Raw genomic sequence first — 21,810 nt, 5'->3', positions numbered from 1 at the left:
TTCCTTTTTGGTATTTCAACAAGTAGTTTGACACCATCTACTGGCTATGTTTGGTTTTATTTGATTTGATCTTCCACATATGTTCTTTACACATCTATTTTTTTCATTTGATTTGTGATAATAATTCATCCTTTTGAGCTCTCAATTATATTATTGTGACTTTGTATGCTTTAGTTATGTTGAATCTTTTATTTTATTGAATATGCTCATTTGTATTTTACATGTTCATTTGTATTTCTTATATATTAATTTTATTCAGTTCTTTTAAATTCCTTTGGATTTTAGGCATAGTTATATACTTATGTTCAGCATCATTTACTCTATTGTGTATGCTTATAAACATTATTCCACATAGTTCTTTCATGATTATCCATCATTAGCAATATTTCTCGTATGTTTTTTTAAAATGTATGTTCATGTGTATATACATTGTTGCTGTTTTGTTTTATAGACTTCATTTATATACCCCTGAGGAAGGCTTTCTTAGCCAAAACACGGACTGTGTTGGGTCCAGTACTAAAAGGCTTTAAAAATCTCTGTTAAGCTTAAATTATCTTTTAAATATATTTTATTTATTTGCATATTATCAATAAAATTGATTATTTTTCAAGTTGGGTGATTGTGTCCTTTCCTCACTCCTTTTTTGTCTGGCACTATTATACGTGGGGTTGTTTTTCCTTTTTTTTGGCAGAAAGATTGGTGAGAACAGAATATCATAGAATTTATTTACAAACTCACCATCTGACTCACCTCAGATGGAACTTGAGACTCACCAGGAACACATTCACCTATATAAGAGGGCAAAGAAAAGATGGGAAAAATTTAAGTCATTTAATTATTTTGTGAAGTTTTTTGAACTTTCAAATAATTCTAGACATTTTTGGAAATATCTTAAAGTTTAACAGAACAATTGAGTTTTGAAATAATAGCTACTGTTGATAATATTGCCTCAGAACAGACCCCTAAAAAAACCCCTCTCATAGATAAAACAGGAACCCAAACAAAATGACTGAGGCTCTCACATGGTCTCCCCATTGCTGAGGTCTTAGGAATGGAGCTTTGAAAAGTAATTTATCTTCTTCAATTGAACAATCCAAGGTAGTTTACAAATAATATAGTTCTATAACGAGCAATAATACTTTAAATATATTGGAATATAAAAATAATCAAATATCAATACAAGTATAATAATGCATTGTGGCACTGAGCCCTTAATACAGCTACAGAGATTTAAGTGTGAAAGAAAATCATTTATTTTCATGGAGAGGAATTGTTCTGGACTCTTTAAAAAGTGCTGTCCTAGCTTGATCCTTGACTAAGGCAGACATGAGCTTTAATCTCCAGAGAGTAATAATCTTAGCCCACCAGCATGTACAGGAAGTCCTTCTGAAATTTACTGTATTGAATAAATGTAGTTAATTTACTCACAGTAAGTAGATTCTCAGAAGCTTGTTGCCTAAGGCAAGAGACTTCGTAGTAGTAGTAGTAGTATGTGGTGAGGATGGAAATTTGGAAGATAAAGAGGTGTTATGGCAGAGGATGGAAAGTCATCAAGTAGATCAAAATGGGTCCAGAGGTGAAATGCTGAATTGTGTAAATATATGCTATATGTGTGTGTATGTGTGGTAAAAAGACAAGTTCAGTTCTAAAGAGGAGGGGATAGATAGAGAAGCACATGTGCTTCTGAGGCAAGATGGAAGAACACAAACATAGATAGGAGTGTGAGGTGAAGGGCCTAATAAAGGGCAGAACCTGATATTAGGTTACAGAACTTTCTATAGTTATGCTGATGACATTATTCTTCTTTTGGTTGAACAGTGACATTATGAGATTGGTTTCAGTTTAAAACTCTGTATGCAAAATACTCAAAATCATCATGTTCATTAGATTCTTGCTCTTCTTCAGTTATGACAGCCTCTAGCTTTATTTTTCAAAAAAATCTTTTCAATTGGTTAAACCATAGTCTGGCCACAGGTAGCTTTCTACAAAGTACAGGGCATATTTGATTATTCCACTTATTAAAAATTCATACATTCCCTTGCCAGATGTTAGCAACTATAGGCCAGTAGCTTCAATACCTTTCTTCATGAAATTAATGGAGGGAAGAGTATACCATCAATTATTGGACTATTTGAATTTGTTTCCTTTCCTACATGAGTCACAATCAGGTTTTTGACCTTTGCACAGTACTGAGACTTTAATCATCTCGCTCTTGAATTATTTATATACCGTACTTGGTTTAGTAAAGGTACTGGAGTGCTTTTACTGCAATTTGATCTTAGTTCAGCTTTTGATCTTGTAGATCATGATATCTTACCAGATTGTTTGGATATGATGGGAATTACAAGGAAGGTACTTTCTTGGTTTCAAGATTTTTTAAAATCTGGTACATATCAGGTATATTTCAATGGTTCATACTCAAATAGATGAAATAATCTGTGTGGGGTTCCACGGGATTTACCATTGTCTCCCGCACTTGTTAATATTTATCTGGCCTCTTTAGCTCTGAGATTATCTTCATTTAGCTTCAAAATATTCAGCTATGCTGATGACATTACTATTGCTGTTCTCTCAACTCCCAGGAATATTATTCAGATTATTTTTACAGTGAATAATTGGATGAGGGAGTATAAATTAAAACTTAATGCTGATAAAACAAAATTTTTTTATGCCTCCCCTTCTAATAAAATGATAGTGTAGTTTATCCCATCTACAATCAGTTCTTTTTCTATCAATACAGAAATTAAAATTTTGGGTGTTTACCTGGATAAGAATGTAACTATGAAACCATTTACAAATGCCGTGGTTAAAAAAAATCTTTCTTCACTCTTTGGAAGTTATGTACGATTAAGTTTTTTTAAAGTCCCATTTCATTTAGAATACTGGTCCAATCTCTGGTATTTAGTATACTGGACTACTGTAATTCAGTTCACTTGGCAGGTCTCAGTCAAATTTGCATAGATATCACAAAATCCAGAATGCGGCTGTGCGTCTAATTTTTGATTTGAAAAAATTGGATCATGTTACTCCATACTACAGGCAACTCCATTGGTTGCCTTTTGAGGCCAGGGTTTGGTTTAAATTTGGGATGCTCTATTATAAAGCCGTATATGGCTAGAATAATTTATATTTTTTATGGCGGTTCGTCCACTAAGGATAACTTCATTATTTGTGTTCCCTCCAGTACGAGGATATCTTTACAATAAATTTTTGCATCGAACAATTGCATATCAGGCTGCTAGTTGAGATTCGGAACTGCATATTTTGTTTGCTTCAATTTCATATATGCATTTCCGAAAACTATTAAAGACATCTATTTTTGTAAAATTCTTAGGAAAGTAAGAAAGATGATAATTCTCTTGTATTTCACTGTGATGTACAGTCTCTTGATGATGTAAACTGCATCAGTCTGGAAGGTATTGAGGTCTAGAAATGTATTTTAATGCAATGTAATGTCATTTATGAGACAATGGAAATTTAGATATGGAATGCTTTGGTGGGTCAGTTGTGACAATGTATTGATAAATTTCAAGTCAAGAAACAGCTAAAAACCCAATTGTTTGTCACTGCATTCTTATGACTTAACAGTTCTTTGGAAAAGAAAAGATAGTTTGTTATAATTATTATGTTTGTTTTGACTCACGTGAACCATTTAGTTCTTAAGCGGTATAGAAAAATTTTAAATACATAGATGAAGGTCCATAAATTAAAATTTAACACAGATAAAACACTGTAACACTTTGGCATCTTCATTAAAATTATTAGGGATTATAGTGTATAGATGCTGCATCCTTCAACTGCAAGTTAACAAAGTGGTCCAAAAATATTTCTTGATTATGCATAATTTAAGGAATATTTTTAAATATTTTGAAGTGGCTCAATTTCATCTCTTTGTTCAGGCTTTGATTCTGGGAATGCTAGATTTCTTCAATGTCCTGTATTACCATGTTCAGCAGCTGTGATACAACAGTTACAGACTATACAAAATATGGCTCCCTGTGCAAGTCTGAATTTTATTTAAATTTTATTGCTTGTTACATACAGTTTTATTTGGATCTGCTCCCATTTACTTGAATGCTCAATATGTTATGACAGGGATGGTTAGATCGAGAAGAATCCAGAACCCCTATACCTAACCCCCAATTAAAAGAACAAAGAGACCTAAGATATTAAAAGGTTTATTGGCATTTCAAACTGCAAAACTGGATGTAGATGCCATTAATACATTATCTAAGATAACAAGCAGAAAGGGATATGCTGAATAAACCAGCAAACACACAAAAAGGCTACTGTGCTTCTTTTTTGTGCAAATTAATACATTATCTAACATTCCAGATTATAGAATTTTCCAGAGGGAAATTAAAACAATGTTATTTTGGAAATATGTTAAACTGTGTTAATTTTGAGGGTTATTTGCTATGTTATAACCTGTAATTCCTGGAAATGTCCATCTCTATTTTTTCAGTAATCCATCTAGAATTGCAAAGTCAAGGCAGAATAGAAGTCAACAAATGTAATGTAATATAATGTCACTAGTGTTTAAGCCAGATACATTAACGGTTGCTAGAGTAGATGTCTGTCTGTCTGGTTTTTTTTTTTTCTTTGTCTCTCTCTCCTTGGACACTGCTGTCTGTTATTCTTTCTGTCTGTGTCTCTCCCTGGCCCCCTGTCATTTTGGCTTTCTTTCTGTCTGTGTCTCTCCCTGGCCCCCTGCCTGCCTGCATTTCTCTGTTGCGCCATGCCTGCCTGTCTCACTGTGGCTCCCTTCTGTTTCCCCCCCCTCCAAGAGCAAAGCATGATTGCTGTCTGCCCCCAGCACACCCCTCCCCCCAAAGCAGCCCCCTTTCCCTCTCCCCCTGCCCCCTGCATGCCTGTTCTTACTCTCCCTCCCATCAGCACGAACCACTGCTGCTGCTGCTGCCTATTCTTACCCTCCCTCCCACCGGCACAAACCGCTGCCGCAGCTGCTGCCTATTCTTACCCTCCCTCCCACTGGCACGAACCTCGCAGGCTGCTCTCTACCTCGATAGTACGTTCCCTCTGACGCGATCGCATCAGAGGGAACATGCTACTGAGGTGGAGAGCGGCCTGCGAGGTTCGCTACAGCCGGCCGGAAAACCTCAGCAGGCTGCTTTGAAGAGGAGCAGCAGCAGTTGGTGAGTGAGGGCAGAGGGGGAGTCGCCGGCGTGTTCCCTGCCTCCGTGTTCGAAAATGGAATTTGGCATAGACCCAGACACCATGGAGGCAGGGATCACGCCGTCCTAAGTGCGCATGCACACTTAGGGTTTTATTATAGAGGATAGAAGGTAGTCAATGATTGGAGAGAGAGGTCATACCCTTGCTGACCCATCAGAACAAAGATAGTAGAGGTAATCAGGAAATACCAGCAGGTAGGCAAAGGAATCAAGCTCAGCTGAGAGAGAGAGAAAAAGAGATGGAGGAGGCCTTAACAGGAGAAAAGATCACTAGTAGCAAGGCGTCTACAGATAAGCAGGAGTGGTTGCAGTATGTAAGAAACTACATTACACACATTGCCTTGCTCATATATCATGGCAGAAAATGATTGCAGTACTAAAGTTCTAGGAAGTAAGAATAGCATTAACATATCTTAGTTATATCATAAAAACAGACATAAAGCTGCTGGGGGTAAAACACTCCCCATTTGATATTGATAGATACTGCTATCATTATTATGAACAATTTAATACATTTGTAGCATAAAAAGTCCATTCAAAGTTCATATATAATTGGAGCTTGATGACTGGATGACTTCTGGCTTCTTTTGATATCTCCGATGTATAGATGACTTTTCTCTTGCAGTCTCACAGGACCTGAAACAAGAGACTGGCAACATGAACCAACAACATAATAGAGAGTGTCTCTGAGTCTTTTCTTCTTCAAGGGTGGATGGTTGTCCATGGTGCTCATGCTTCTTCATGTGGTATGAGGAGCACGATTTTAGTGATAGGTCTGTTCTTTGCAGGTATTCATTAAGTTGGGTTCATAATGGTCTGCTTGGCTAGATCACAGATTGCGAAAAGCCTTCTGAAGACATCTCTGAGGTTATTGGCAAGCATATCCCACATGAATGTCACAAAATTCTGTCTCATCTCTGACGGTGCTTCCTTCTGCTATTGGAGCATCTCAAAGGTAACAACCAACTCAGCCTCCAGCTTGACAACAGCAGTAGCAACATTGGCCTCTATTGGCAGCAACAGCCTCCATCTTAGCAGTAGCCTTTTTCCTTTCTTTTTCTGCTTTAAGTTTCCTTAGTTTCAAGGCTGCTTCCTGCTGACTCTAGGGAATCTATGCTTTAGCAGCCTGTACTTTAATTTGCAATTTGAGATGATGGATCAGTTAGAGTAGTTTGTCCTATATGTCTTAGAAGATGTAGGGAAAATGCTTGAGTACCTGATTGTAAAACCACTTAGAAAACCTTGATAGGCGGTATATAAAATCCTAATAAACTTAAACTTAAACTAGATGACTTAACTGTATGCCTGTCTTGAGGATTTACAACTTCATTCTCTGCCTTCTTTATAGCTTTTGTTACTGTAGCTCTGCATTTCTGGTCAGTGGCTTCATGGTGTTCTGTCTGTCTACAGATTCTGTTCTTTTTTGGTTTATTTAAGAACTGGATGTACTGCCCTCTGCTGGTAGTGATTGTGGCTGGAATGCAGTTGTGATATGTGGGCTTCATGACTGTCTCTGAAATACTGATAATATCTCTCTCCACCTTCAGCCACAGCCTTGTTAAATTGACCAGGTAATTTTCTTGTTTGTCTGGTAAATTTCCAAAGTCTTTGGGTTTAACTTTCAAGTTATTTTGGGCTTGGTCTGAGGTTAAGGCTGAAAAGAGTCTATGAGCTCTCAAGGTCTGCATTATCATGTGGTTCAGCCAGTGTACCTTCTACAGCAGGTTCTTTGACTAGTTCATTCTGTACAATTCTAAATTCTGCCATCGTATGCTTATTTGCTTTTCTTTGTTATGTAAGAAACTCGCTCTTGTTTGGGAGGAGGCTAGAGGTGCAGGCAGAAAGACTGCTCTGCAAGGGACTTGCAATTGTTCCTCTTTCTTTACTGGCTTAAATAGGAGATCTGGCTTTCACTCCACCAGGCATAGCACTGGATCAAATTTCACTAGTGCCAGAGGCTAGGGGAGCTGGGGCGGGGGAGGATGGTTCTAAGTCAGGAATCTTCCCAGTGAGTTTGTCACTTGGCAACTAACTGCTCTCCACTCTCCATGGTTGAGGGCAGTCTTTAAGGTTCAAATTTCCAGTTACTGTGCATGCAGAGGAGAGGGGGAGGTAGCTTTCATAATAGCTAGCTTATAGGTTAGAAATTTGCAATGCAAAAGGACTAGTCTCTGGAGGGCTGATGTTAGGGGGGTCCAAACAAGGCAGTTGCCCTGGGCCCCAAGGCTCTAGGGGGCCCCCATGAGCTGCCATAGCCTCCCCCTTCTAAGTATACCAGTCTGACATCACCTTCACTACCGCTCACATTTTTTGTTACAGGGGAATGTGAAGCCGGCTGCGGTAGCAACGCTGACTCTCAAACGCAGCCTACAGCCTCCCTCCCCGGATTCCTTGTGCCGCGTTCTGCCCCCAATGATGCAACTTCCTCTTTCAGCCTGGACAGACCGCGCTGCACAAGGAACGCAGGGAGGAAGGCCGCAGGCTGCGTTTCAGAGTCACTATCGCAACCAGCATTCCCCTGTAACAAAAATGCAAGCAGAGGTAAAGGGGAGAACATGCCATGCCAGGAAGCTCCCAGAACTGATTTTCTGTTGATTTTTTTTTTTTTTAAGAAGAATGGGATTCAAAGATGTGCCAGGTGGGGAATGAAGGGGAAGGATTTATAGGGCTAGAAACATGGAAGGACTAGAGATAGAGATGGTGGGCAATGGTCTGGAGGGATTTAGATTTTCTGTTCTCTGTTCTCTTAAAGTATTATGTTACCACTGTAAACTGTAAACCGAGTCGAGCTCTATTTGGTTTATGACCCGGTCTATAAAATTAAGTTTTAGTTTAGTTAGTTTTAATTTAGAAAAGGAGAGTAATTGGACGTGGGGTGCTGTAAAGGAAAGGGGAATGAGATACTTGAAGGGAAGACAGAAAGAGACAGGCAGAGATGGTGGACCTGGAGGTGGTGTAGAGGGAGGGAGGAAGATGTATAGAATAGGAGGATAGGATAGTTGGAAAGGGAGAGATATGGCATGGGAGGGCAGTTGAGAAGAGAAAGGGTAAAGGAATGGAGCAAGAGGGAAGAGGAGAAAAAAATGTACAGTAGACACTGGAAAGATAATTAGTAGAAGATAGGCAAAAGCTGAAAGAGAAACTGGGACCAAGATGATGGAAAAACAGAATGTCCAGACAAGGTAGGAAAAAGTGTTTTATTTTGAATTTATTAACTGGAATATGTTGGCTTTGGGACATGTATATCACAAATATGCTTGTATTAACATAGTAACATAGTAAATGACATAGTAAAATTGTGAGACATGGAATCGAAGGTGAAATACTCATGTGGATTAAAAACTGGCTGGAGCATAGGAAACAGAGAGTGGGCATAAATGGACAATACTCAGACTGGAAGAGTATCACCAGCGGGGTGCCGCAGGGCTCAGTGCTTGGACCCGTGCTCTTCAACATCTTTATAAACGATCTGAACATTGGTACGATGAGTAAGGTGATTAAATTTGCAAACGATACAAAGTTATTCAGAGTAGTGAGGACACAGGGGATTGTGAACATCTACAAAGTGACATAATCAAGCTCGAGAAATGGGCATTGACATGGCAAATGAGGTTCAATGTGGATAAGTGTAAAGTGATACATGTCGGTAACAAAAATCTCATGCACGAATACAGGATGTCTGGGGCGGTACTTGGGAGTTCTGATCGACAAGTCGATGAAGCTGTCTGCACAATGCACTGCGGCAGCAAAAATGGTGAACAGAATGCTAGGAATGATTAAGAAGGGGATCACGAACAGATCGGAGAAGGTTATTATGCCGCTGTACCGGGCCATGGTGCGCCCTCACCTAGAGTACTGCATCCAGCCGTACATGAAGGACACGGTACTACTCGAAAGGGTCCAGAGAAGAGCGACTAAAATGGTTAAGGGGCTGGAGGAGTTGCCGTACAGTGAGAGATTAGAGAAACTGGGCCGCTTCTCCCTTGAAAAGAGGAGACTGAGAGGAGTCATGATCGAAACATTCAAAATACTGAAGGGAATAGACTTAGTAGATAAAGACAGACTGTTCACGCTCTCCAAGGTAGGGAGGACGAGAGGACACTCTATTAAAGTTGAAAGGGGATAGATTCTGTACAAATGTAAGGAAGTTCTTCTTCACCCAGAGAGTGGTGGAGAGCGGGAACGCTCTTCCGGGGTCTATTGTAGGGGAAAACACCCTCCAGGGTTTCAAGACTCAGCTGGAAAAGTTCTTGCTAAACTGGGACGTACGCAGATGAGGCTGGACTCATTTAGAGCACTGGTCTTTGACCTGGGGGCCGCTGCGTGAGCGGACTGCCGGGCAGGATGGACCACTGGTCTGACCCAGCAGCGGCAATTCTTATGTTCTTATGACAGCAGATAAAGACCTGAACGGTCCATCCAGTCTGCCCATAAGTTATACTCATTTAAAAAATACTGTACATGATTAGATTAAAATGTCTCTTCTTTGATATATCTGGGCCATAGACTGTAAAGTCTGGTATTGTCCTAGGTTTCAAATTCTGAAGTTGCTGTCTAAGCTCACTCCAGCCTATCCAAACATCCTGTTGTTTGCAGGACATCTACTGTAAAGTCTGCCCCATTAAAAAAAAAGAAAAGAAAAAAGCACCCCCTCTGCCAGCAATGACCCTCCCCGATGTTTCCCCAATGAACCAGCACAGGGGACCCCCTACACCAGTGAAAATTGGCTGAAGGGATGCCCACTCCATCCTACCTTGCTGACACCCCCCAAGTGAGAATAAATTGGCAGGAGGGATGCCCTCTCCCTCTTTGCCAATGGAGCCCCCACACACACACCAGGTGCCACCCCTAAATCATCCCCTCTCCTCCCCTCTTCACCCCCCAAAAGAGGCAGTAGGGATGCCCACTCCCTTCTGCCACCGGATGCTCTCCCGAACCTCCCCCCACCCTCCGAACCCCCAGTACCTTTGTGTTAAGGTATGCTGGCCGGCAGGAAGATGCCGCTCCCAGGAAAGTGTCACCTGTGTAGATTCACCATCGGCCCCATTGCCACTGGGAATTTTTGGGGAGGCCATGGCCCCTGTGGGCCACCCCCAGCCTTGTAGGAGGAACTTTGGCAGCATTTACAGATAGGAAGAGTTAGAGAACTTGGGATACAAAATGGAAGGAGGGAGGGAAGCATGAACTTGGGACATAGAATGGAAGGAGTGAGGGAAAGAGATGCTGAGGTGGGGAGGGAATAAAAAGAGAATTGTTAGGCATGGGTGTCTGAATGAGAGGGAAAGATAGATGATGCACATAGGGAAATGAAGAAAGAGGTGAATTGTTTGGCAAAGGGAGGAAAAGAGAAATACAGTGTTCCCCAACAAATTCGCGGTTCACGAATTGTGAATCGCTTTCCCGGTCATTCGCAGTCTGCTCCGACCGCCTCTTCCTTTAGTAAAGTCGGGCTACACCAATCAGGAGCTGCGTGTCAAAGCAACTCCTGATTGGTGTAGCCTGACTTTACTACAGGAAGAGGCGGTTGGAGCAGACCTCGAGTGATTTCCTTCACCCGCCAGCACTCCAGCTGCCCTCTCCTGCCTCTCCAGCTGCCCTCTCCTGTCTCCCCGGCCTAAAAACTGCATTTGCGGCTTTTCAAAATTCACGGGGGGCCCTAGAATGGAGCCACCGCAAATTTGGGGAGAGAACTGTATTGAACATGTGGTGGGAGAGGCATGAGGTACAAATGCATGAAGAAGAGAAAGATGAGAGGAAGAAATGTTGGATGTGGTGGTGGAGAGGGTACAGTGGGACGGCTGAAGAACAAAAGTAAGTGTAAACCTTCTATCTTTTCTTTCTACTTAAACTACAGTACTTCATTTTGAGGACTGTTTCTTTAATGTTTCTATAGAATGTGTACTGTACAGGATCTGAGCTACATACAAATTCAACTTAAGAACGGTTTAAAAATTGGAACTCGTTCTTAACCCAGGGACTGCCTGTAAATAAATAGTGCACTTTCATTAATGGATGCTAATTGAATAGTTCAGAAATGATGTTGGAGCACTTGGCCCCTCCTAAAAAGGAGGCCATAAGGGAGAAATTCTATAAACAGCACCTAAATTTAGGCATCACTAGATTTCAGCAGCTGATCGCGGCAGGAGAATTCCCCCTCCCCTATCAGCTGAGTTGCAGGGACTCCCCAAAGCCGCGATTCTGTAACTGGCGCCCAAATTGGATTGCCTGTCAATCATTCTAGGGTGCCAGTTATAGAATTGCGGCTTTGAGGAGACCCTCCTGCTCAGCTAATGAGAAGGGGGGGGGAATTCCCTTCCCGCGATCAGCTGAGCAGATGCAGCAGAGAATCCCTCTTCCCTACCCAATTCATTCATAGTTTTATATACTTTAGAAGCTTTTTTTTTCTCTATTAAGAGAGATTGTGTGAGTTAGGAGAAATATCTCTACACATCGGTCTTAGGGAGATGAAGGATTCTAAAATCAATAGCCAATTTTGTAATTCAAATTCAGGGAGGTCCAGGATACATTTCAGGATTTTTAATGATGTAATTTCACCCTGAAAGGTTACTTGAGATAGAGCCTATATATTATTTGATAGACAGGTCTCTTTAATTCCAGAGATAATATGAGATTCAATGGCGCTGTTATACCAAGTTTCAAGTTTATTAAAATTTTGATTTGAACGCAATATCAAGTATTTTCAATGCGTATAACAATAGTAATTTGGGGGGACAAATGATAACAATCTTATCCATAGTTATTTGAAGATACATAAGGAATTCAAGGATAAACTACATTTGTTTAAAATAAAAAAAAAACAAATAAGAAAAACATTTAGGGAAGAACAACATCAGGAGGGATATTAAAAAGTTTTTGGAGAAACTTGGTCTAAAAGGAATGTGGTCCCAATGTGAAAGGACTAATGCCATCTTAGGTAGGGGGTATGTGACAGGGAAGCCCCTGTCAGGTGGAAAAACCCTGCTCTAAAACCCTCAATCCCTAAAACTAAGCCATTTCAGCAGCCAGAGTAAAACAAGCAGGGTTAAAACAAGAGAGCCATCCATCAGGAAACCCAGTAGGGAGGGCTCCCAAACCACAGTCTAATTGCCATTATTCCTTTTCCACGAGCAAAGAAGTTTCCTTGATAAACCAAGCTGTGAAAAATAGAATCAACCCAGAGGGGGGCGGGGCTACACTGGGGAAACTGCAAGCACCTAAGCCTTCAGACTTGAAGCAGAAGGGAAATAAATTAACCCCAGCGGTGGCTGGAAGAGAGATTACAGGCTGGACATTCCCTCTACCGAGACAGAGAGGCTGCTCTTTGCCACCCAGAGAAGGACAAACAAAAATTCCCCAAGCAGCTAAGTACTGGGACCTTGCAGAGGGTTTTATAAGGGAAATGCTACAGAGGGGGGAAGGGAAGCTTGGCCAACCTGCTCTTCTAACTACCCTGAAGGGGGAGGGGAATGGGAAAATGTAAATGCAGAAAGCATGGAAATAGCTGATGATGATTGTGATATCAGTAATATGGGCTGGGAGAGCCATGCTAATATCCCAGAAGAATAAAATTTGCCAGAAGGCTTGCAGTTGTAATGAAACTGCTCATCAGCACTGCACTTTGCAAATGTTTCCCCAGCCAGAATATTAAATGAGCTAGGAAAGTGTTGGTGCTGGGGGAGGGCTACAGAATACTGATAAGAAACAGGGACCAAGCACAAGTGCTAGGGGAATTAGCCAATCCCTTGAACAAACTTTTAAACTGCCTTGCGGAAGCAAGGGGTGTTTGGAAACTTGGGTGGAGCATAGTACAACTTTATGCTCAGGAAGGGTTTTTTGTTTCCACCCCCACTGCTTAGGCAGAATGGGAGAAGTCCCAAGAGAGAAAAGCCGTGAAGGCTGAGAAGTTAAAAGTCAATGAAAACTGGTTTTGGTTTATTGTTTGGACCAGCTATGATATACTAGGCATTGCCTTAAGAGAGGGGAGTAAGCTGGTAGACACTCCCTAAGGGGGAACCTAACTACCTGCGGGTAGAGGTCCCAACAAAGACTATCATATTATTTGGACATTAGTATTCGGGGCAAATGAAGCCTGGTGGCAATTAACCTTGAAATGAAATTCAATAATGAGAATGAATGTTTACCCAGGTGGCAGTGAAGATTGAACTGCAAGGAAATTATCACTGGATTTAAGTCTGATATTTTTGGGTTTTTTCCTGTGGACAAATAAAGTGTAAACCTTATTTTGAACTGAATCTAGAAAAAATTCCATGTTTTTCTTTTCGCCAACCAAATCAAAGGCGCCCAAAATCTTGCCTGCATTCCGAGCCGGTTCTTTCGCTTGCCGACTCTGGGAAAGGAATAGAAATCATACTGAAAATGTAATTTAGTTTGGATGCTAAAACCATTTTAATGGCTTCAGCTCTTCCCCAGCAGGAGAGAAAAAAGGGAGACCAGGATTGTAAGATGGTTGTTGTTAACTCAATGATGAATTTGGAATTTAAAGTCAGTGTTTTATTTACAGAGGAACTATACCAAATGCCCAAATATTTAATCTTATCCAGTTAAATATCCCATTTAAAAGGATATTTTGAGATGTGATGTTTACGTACACACCAATTAATCTTGTATCCAGAGAATTTAGTATAAACATATTTTAACATATATGGATAAATAATTAATACAAGCCATACATTACAAATATATATTCAGTTTTCTTGTATTTTATTTTTCCTTTTTACCTTTTCCTTTTTTATTATTTTTCATTTTTTCTTTATTTTTCTTTTCCTTTCGTTTTTTCCTTTTCTTCTTTCTCTTCCGTTTTTTCTTTTTTTCCTTCTTTCTTTTCTTTTTTTCTTCTTTCCTTCTTTTTATTTCCTTTTTTCTTTTCCTGTTTTTATTTTTTCTTTCTCCAATATTCACATAATATAATCTATCTATCTATCTATCATATACTTTTTAGATTTAGGGCTCCTTTTACAAAGATGCGCTAGCGGTTTTAGCACGCGCTAAAATGCCACGCGTGCTAGACGCTACGCCTCCTTTCTTCGGCTAGCGTACGCTAAAAACGCTAGCGCACCTTCGTAAAAGGAACCCTTCATCAACATCAGTTTATCACTGGGACCAAATCAGTTTGGAACGCCTGTGAACATCTGAATGCTTTCGGTAATGCTGCTCTTCTTTTACATTTATTATCACTATTCATTCATCATTATCATATCATGATTTTACTTCTCATTTGATTTGATTTATCCTTTATTTGATATCTTTTATTTAGTAGTTTGATTCATTGTTTTGTATTCTTATATGTAAATTCTTATATTTATTGGTTAGCATGATACATTGGGGTCCTTTTATCAAGCTGCGGTAGGGGTTTAACGCGCGTAATACCACGCGTTAACCCGCCTGCCATGCTAGCAGGCATTGAGCAGGCATAAGTTTTTTATCTGGTCGCGGGGGTTAGCGCGTGATGAAATATCCGACGCGCTAACCCCGCTAGCACGGCTTGATAAAAGGACCCCATTGTGTTTTTACGTGACTTTATTTAATTTTAATGTAATCCTTTGTCATTAGATGAAGAAAAAACCAGGTGAAAAAAACAAAACCACAAAATCAAACACAAAAAAACAAAATGGAATTGTCCAGATAATGATGTGCACTAAAACAGTGTTCTCCAATTCATCTGGTAATATGAAGATCTTTATTCCTCCAATATCACAATGATACGTACAACGTCTCAATGAATCAATGACTCGACGTGTACATGTTTCGGCTAACAGGCCTGCCTCAGGAGTCTATAAGTACATATATAATCATATAAAACAGCATAAGTAACTTCATATAAATTAAAATCATTAAACACACATTTGAGAATAAAACAAACATAAACAATGATAGTTAAAAGATGAAAAAACATAAAAATGCATATGCGTTGTAAATACATAAATTAGTCATTTAAACAATACTGTAATATCAATAAATTATAATAATATAAATAACAATGTTTTAGTGCACATCATTAGCTGGACAATTCCATTTTGGTTTTTTGTGTTATCCTTTGTCATTAGGCCTTATCATTGTCATATTTTGTATTTCTGGTTTTAGACTCCTGTTGCAGGCCTTTGGCTGAAACACAACTTGAATTGAGTCAGTTTGTAACATTGAATAAATTGTTCCCGCTCAACTCAATTGGTTTAATCTCAGGAGGGGGGGGGGGTGAACAGGCCTTCAGGGATGGTGGCATAGGCCTTCAGGGGGGACAGGTAGACTTTCAGGGGTGGGGTGCAGGCCTTCAGGGGGGGACAGACCTTCAGGGTTTGTAGGTACTTACCTCATGCAAAGTTAAAGATGCATCTTTTTACAGAATCTTTTGGAAGTTAGATACTGGTTGTTCAGTATTGCTAATCTCTGTGAACCGCATTGAACTTAACGGTATTTGCGGTATACAAGTGAGTTTTTATGTTATGCTATTTCTTTAATAAGACATTAACTATTTTTTTCTGCGGCCTCCAAGTACCTACAAATCCAAAATGTGGCCCTGCAAAGGGCTTGAGTTTGAGACTACTGCTGTAGAATGTGCTGTCTCATCAGTTACAGCATAATAGACAATAACTTATTGAAGGATTCTGCACGTAGGGTGAGGACCAGTGTTCCCGCTAAGCTGTGCTGGCGTGCGCTGGCGCACAAAATATTACATCGCAGCGCACAAGTTTCTCGTCACAGCGCACACACGTGCTTGCAGGCAGGCGAGCTGGCAGTCCATGTAACGCGTCGCAAAGGTAAGGGGAGGCTGGGGGAGGAATCGGACGTCGGGGTGGGGGTGCGAGCAGGGAGGGGGGCGATCGGAAGAGGCGTACGGCAGATGGCAGGGCGGCGAGAGGAGAATCGGGCGAGTTGGCTCATAACTTGCTGGCGCCCGATATTTTTAGCTCACAGCGAAAAAAGTTTGCTCACAACACCCGCCCGCTTAGAGGGAGCACTGGTGAGGACATAAGAATATAGCTGAAGGGATGGACACATGATAGAAGGATAGGGTATGTGAATAACCAAATATGGGAAATAGGGTTTGGGGTCGGAATGAGAGTAATGGGAGAAATAAGCAAGGGCATGAAAATGGAAGTATAGAGGGAAACATTTGATCGGTTGTGAACTATTTCTGCTCTAACCAAAAATCAGGCAAGCAGGATGGACTAAGACATTTGTGGATTAACTATATAATGGATAATTACACTAAGTTCTATGTGCCTACTTTGATCTTTTTGCATTTGAACACCCTGTCTGGCCAGAGAGAAAATAAATTATTGTCTGCTTTACCCAACGACTTTCCAGAGTATCCTTGTGAGCTGTTTCTTGTTCCTCACACCATCCTCCCTGGCACACAGCCTTCTGGAACCTGGAATTCTAGAACCTACACGCTACTGTGACCATCCTAGCTACTAGCGTGTCACAACACATACTTTTACAAAATGTGGACATCAGCAAGTACACCTGTTTTGAAATATAATGTGGACGGGATTTTCACCAGTGATTGAAGGGACAGTTGTACTTCATTTTCTAGTGTTTAAAATCCCCTCAAAAATTGTTAGTGTTTTTCAATGTGTAATTAACTTTGCAACTGATTTCTAAACATGCTATGCTGCATTAAATGTGTGTGTGGGGGTGGGGAGCGAGAGGGTATCTATTTGAAACACCATTAAGGCATATTATTTTACTGTTAAAACCAGTTATTAGTAATAATGTCTCATTTGAATAAAATTAGATAAAGAGTAGCCCATGTTTATTTTTTAAAATTGTGTTCTTTGTAGGCTGTGATTTTTCATTACCAAACTATTGTAAGCATTATATAAGATGATACTATCTATGAGCTGTTGACCACATAGTTCCCTTCCTGATATAGGATGAAAATCAGACTTGTCAAAGCAGAACTGTCCATGCATCCAAGGCACAGAAATGTACAATTTCACTTTAATGTAATACAATGAGTTACCTTTGTTGATCAAGGTAAAGATGGAGTTTTCAAGAATGCCTTGGTCCAAGGCAAACTGCCTAAACTCTCCCATCAAACTCTCTCGAACCTCCGGACTCCGTCCTAGGGGGTCACAAGTAAAAGTATTTAGAAAGGCTTAAGAGAATTTCCTTTGCTGTTTGAAAATCAGGGTCCCTGGGTTTCATTTGCATGTGTTTCCATGCTAGTATGCATAAAGCATAGTCAGAACTCCTGGTATAGAGGGCTACAACATGTACTGCAGGTATAGGATGATGTCTATATGTTGCTTTTTTTTGCATTTGTTTTATTGAAAATGTCAATATTCAGCATAATATTGAAAAGGGTCAATATTCAGCATAATTTAAGCAGGAAGGAGAAGTTCCTGCCCATTTAAACCATGCTGAGTGGGCTGTCTGCCAATATTCAGCGACACTTAACAGCTATTGCCACCGAGTATCATTTCTGACTCCAACAACACTATCCAGGCAGTACCAGAGCATTCTGGGAGTGGATTTGGGGCACAGCTCAAAGATACCTGGGAACTAGTGATATTCAGTGCCAATGACTATATACCTAACTGAACACATAGGACTGCATGAAAAGCAGTCCTATCTTTGTCCTGTTAGTTATGCAGGTATCAGTAATAAATATTGGCCAGCCACATAACTTTTGGGTCCTCTGATGACCTGTATTTTTAATACTGGTGCTCAGACATGGCCTAGCATTGAGGACTCAGATGTAATTTAGTTTGCCATTCAATAATGACTTGGTAGTTTGTAAACTACCGGTACATTAATAATGATTAATGATACAAGTGGCAATCTACAAGATTTTCATTTCATGATACAATTTACAATTTTGTCATATAACAAGAGATATTCATTCGGAAAATATAATAAAAAATTTATAATCTTGTAGGCACTACTCATACAAATGTTATTACATAGTAACATAGTAGATGACGGCTGATAAAGACCCGAATGGTCTAGTCTCTCCAACCTGATTCAATCTAAAAATTTGTTGGGGGGGGGGATTCTTCTTCTCCTTAGCTATTTCTGGGCAAGAATCTAAAGCTCTGCCCGGTACTGTTCTTAGGTTTCAACTACTGAAGTCTCTGTCAAAGTTCACTCCAGCCCATCCTCCACCAAACGGCCATATACAAACACAGACCGTGCAAGTTTGCCCAGTACTGGCCTTGGTTCTTCAACATTTACTATTATTTTCTGATTCTAGATCCTCTGTGTTCATCCCATGCTTTTTTGAACTCCGTCACCATTTTCCTCTCCACCACCTCGCTCGGGAGCGCATTCCAGGCATCCACCACCCTCTCCGTAAAGAAGAATTTCCTTACATTGCTCTTGAGTCTCCTACCCCTCAACCTCAAATTATGTCACAATGAGCCATACCCTTCCAAAATCTTGAATGTGACTGAGCTTTGAAAACTTTCATCTTAACACCTGGGCTTAGAATCAGAATAGAAGGTATCAAGGGCATCTTTTAAGCTCCTAAATTTAAGTTCCTAAGTTATGCTCCTACGTTTGTGTCAGAACCTGTAGAATGTACTGCTAATTGGATTGCTACATATTATGTACTCCAATAACGATCTTGCCTTATACATCATATCTGCAGTCTACTCCTTTGTTTTCATTGTTTGACTCTTCATTGCGGATCTGTTGGATTGCTCTCTTGTTTTGTTTTATATAAGAACTCATACCAGCAGTGTTGTACCCGCAACTTCTCAATCTCAGAAAGGGAAAATAATGCCTTTTGAACAAAAAAGAATTGAGTACAATCTGCCTACATCCAAAAGAGCAACTACTTGAAACTTCATCCATGAAACCATACTTCAGTGAAGCAATTAGTTCAGAAATCTCTATGTGGAGATCAAGTATGTGCTAAGAAATATCACCTTTTGACCTTAGCCCAATTTAAATTAGGGGCTGATTCAAATGTTGAAGGTTAGAATATATGACAACCCATGTTCTCCCTCCTAGACTCTAAAAGAATAATAATAATAATAATAATATAACAGTTTATATATTGCAGGACCGTGAAGTTCTATAATTAAAAGATGTTACAGATTGAATAGATTTAACAATGTTCTGCCGGTTAACATTGATTGAAAGATTCTACAAATTGAGTGGATTTAACAAAGTTAAAAGCTAGTGATTAACAGCTCTAGGGATCAGTTATTGTGGAATGAGATTGTGCAGGTTAGTTGCCTAAGTACTTTAGGAACAGATATGTTTTTAGGTGTTTCCTAAATTCCCCATAAGTAGTAGACGTAAGCAGGAATAGGGAAATTGATGTTCCTAAAGAAGTAACAACTGAAGAAGGCAATTTATGAGCATAAATTGCAGTTAGGAGCATAAAGCCTTTGAATATTGAACTTATCATTTTGTTTAGTTTCCTGTGTTATTTATGATATTTTTTGATTCATTGAAGCTTTTAAAATTTTATTTTTGTTGTTGTTTTGGGGACAATGTTGTCAATAATATATACTATCATGCAATAATGTACATTATTGTACAAGGGTGGTTTGAAAAGTTTGGCAAAAAGGCAAGTTAAACAACGTAGTTTTCATTGAGAGCTATGCACTTATTCCAGCAAGTTTCCATTTTTTTGTATTGTAGGAAAAATAGCTTATGAAAAAAATGGAAATTCACTGACTAAGGTCCTAAATGCACTAAAGTCAGCAATCATCTAACGATCGTCGCTAAACCAGTTTTGACTGGTTTAGTGATGATTGCATTTGCCTACCCAATGCAGAAAATGGTTCACCGTGTGGCTTATTCTCTGATCCAGCCATTCAAATAAGATTATTAATATTGAAATGCCATGTAAACTAGCTGAGTGATTGATTGTGATCCATAAAAAAAAAAAAAGCAAACACTTTTAGCAATCTGAAAAAAGCGAATGGTCAAGATCTGTTGCTTACGTATCTAACTGATAGTTCAGCCCTGAAGTTAATATGATATTTATAACTGGCACCAGAACCCCCTCCTCCCCTCCCTATGGCAGTCAAAATGGCAGGAGGAATGTCCATTCCTTCCTACCAATGAAGGCTCCCCCCCCCCCCCCCCCGCAAAAATGAAAAATGGCAGGAGGAAGACACACTCCCTCCTGCCAATGGAGACCCCTGCATCAGGTGCCCCTCACCCCGAACCTTACCCTACCCTCCTCCTCCCCCCCCAAAATAGGCAGGAGGGATGCCCACTCCTTCCTGCCACCAAATGCTCCCCCAAACCTTCCCAACCCCCTGAATTCTCCCTTGTACCTTTGTGAGAAGTTGAGAGCAGGAAGGATGCTCGGTTCTTCCTGCTCCAAGGCCTGCCATTCCAAAATGGTGGGCTTTCCCATCCCCAGTGTATCATGCGGTGCATGGGGAGGGGTCTCAGACACTGATTGACTCAGACTCCTAAGGCCCCCTCCCAAGGGGAGGGCCCTTAGGCATATGAGCCAATAAGGTCTTAGGCCCCTCCCTGTGTATCCCGAGATACAGAGGGAGGAGCCTAAGAACCTGATTGGCTCAGATGCCTATAGCTCCACCCCTTGGGAGGGACCTTAGGCATCTGATCCAATCAGGGCCTTAGGCCCCTCTCTGTGCATCACATGATGCACCAGAGAGAGAGTAAGGCCCACCTTTTTGGACTGGGGGGCCTCAGAGCAGAAAAGACCAAGTATCCCTCCTGCTCACAACTTCTCTTAAAGTTATGGGGGGATCAGTGGTGGGGGGAGGTTCAGGGGAAGCATCCACTGGCAGGAGAGAATGGGCATCCCTCCTACTTTGGGGGGGGCGAAGGGGGAAGGAAGGGGAGGGGATGGTTCACGGGTGGGTGCCTGGTGCGGAGGGAAATGGGCATCCCTCCTGCCATTTTTGATGCTGGGGGAGGGGTTTTTGGGGAGGTCCTACTACCAGTTCAGGGGTAGTCTTTGGGAAGGGCCGTCATTGGCTAGGGGGGGGGGGCGGCACAGCATTTTTTTAAATGGGGTAGATATTGTACGTGTATAACACATGCATCTAACAGCTGAGGGGTTTCCCTCCCACTTAGCTGTTAGGGTTTCCCCAAACTGGCTGTGCACATGTGTCAGTTGCTCTGAGTGACCAATCAGACAGGGATAACCACGAACCTCCATGCAAATAATTTATATGGAGGTTTGTTGGTGCATCAATCACTATTCCAGAGTTGGCCAAAAAATCAGCCAACAGCAATTCAGACGGTCTTAAGGAGCTTGTTTTGTGCATGTAGCCCTAAGTGTCCTTGAAGGAGACTACATTGTTTAACTTGCTTTTTTACCAAACTTTTCAAACCACCCTTGTACAATAGGGCACCTATAGATAAATAATGTGCATTATTGAGCAAGAGTGATTGCTATCGATCACACAGGAAAAACCCCCCCAAAGTTTCAGGGTTTTTTGTTATTTTGGTTTAAAAAAAACAATATGATACAACACGGGGAAAGTCACTTACATTTCCCATTTGTTTCAATCGAATGTAAATCCCTAGTGTACATAGATGTAGAAAAAGAGTGGCTGCTATAGGGCTTGGGACCACAACTACCCTGTCTGATTTTAGGCCAACATAAACAACAGGAATGGTGCTGCTGTTGCGATCTAGCGCAGCTTGTCAT

At 40.6% G+C, this 21,810-nt stretch overlaps 1 protein-coding gene and 1 long non-coding RNA gene across 7 annotated transcripts in view; one reads left to right on the top strand and one right to left on the bottom strand.

Moving 5' to 3' along the window:
* Positions 1-21,810, bottom strand: part of PTGDS (prostaglandin D2 synthase) — a 148,195-nt gene that overhangs the window by 52,066 nt on the left and 74,319 nt on the right. For 5 of the 6 annotated variants that reach the window (XM_033961560.1, XM_033961561.1, XM_033961565.1 and 2 more), the window contains exons 5-6: positions 17,179-17,280; positions 739-788 (exon numbers count right to left, since the gene is read on the bottom strand). In XM_033961560.1, the coding sequence (XP_033817451.1) occupies positions 739-788; positions 17,179-17,280 (152 nt within the window). The remainder of the gene's footprint in view (positions 1-738; positions 789-17,178; positions 17,281-21,810) is intronic. The other variant, XM_033961562.1, reaches the window with a different exon arrangement.
* Positions 5,988-17,242, top strand: LOC117368183. The gene is made up of 3 exons (XR_004540916.1): positions 5,988-6,150; positions 6,606-6,766; positions 16,521-17,242. It is a non-coding gene; the product is annotated as an uncharacterized LOC117368183 (long non-coding RNA).

Source organism: Geotrypetes seraphini, chromosome 10 (assembly GCF_902459505.1).
Source record: "Geotrypetes seraphini chromosome 10, aGeoSer1.1, whole genome shotgun sequence".
Taxonomy (NCBI): Eukaryota; Metazoa; Chordata; class Amphibia; order Gymnophiona; family Dermophiidae; genus Geotrypetes; species Geotrypetes seraphini.
The sequence above is the reverse complement of the archived record's forward strand: the minus strand, read 5'-3'. Positions and strand labels throughout refer to the sequence as shown.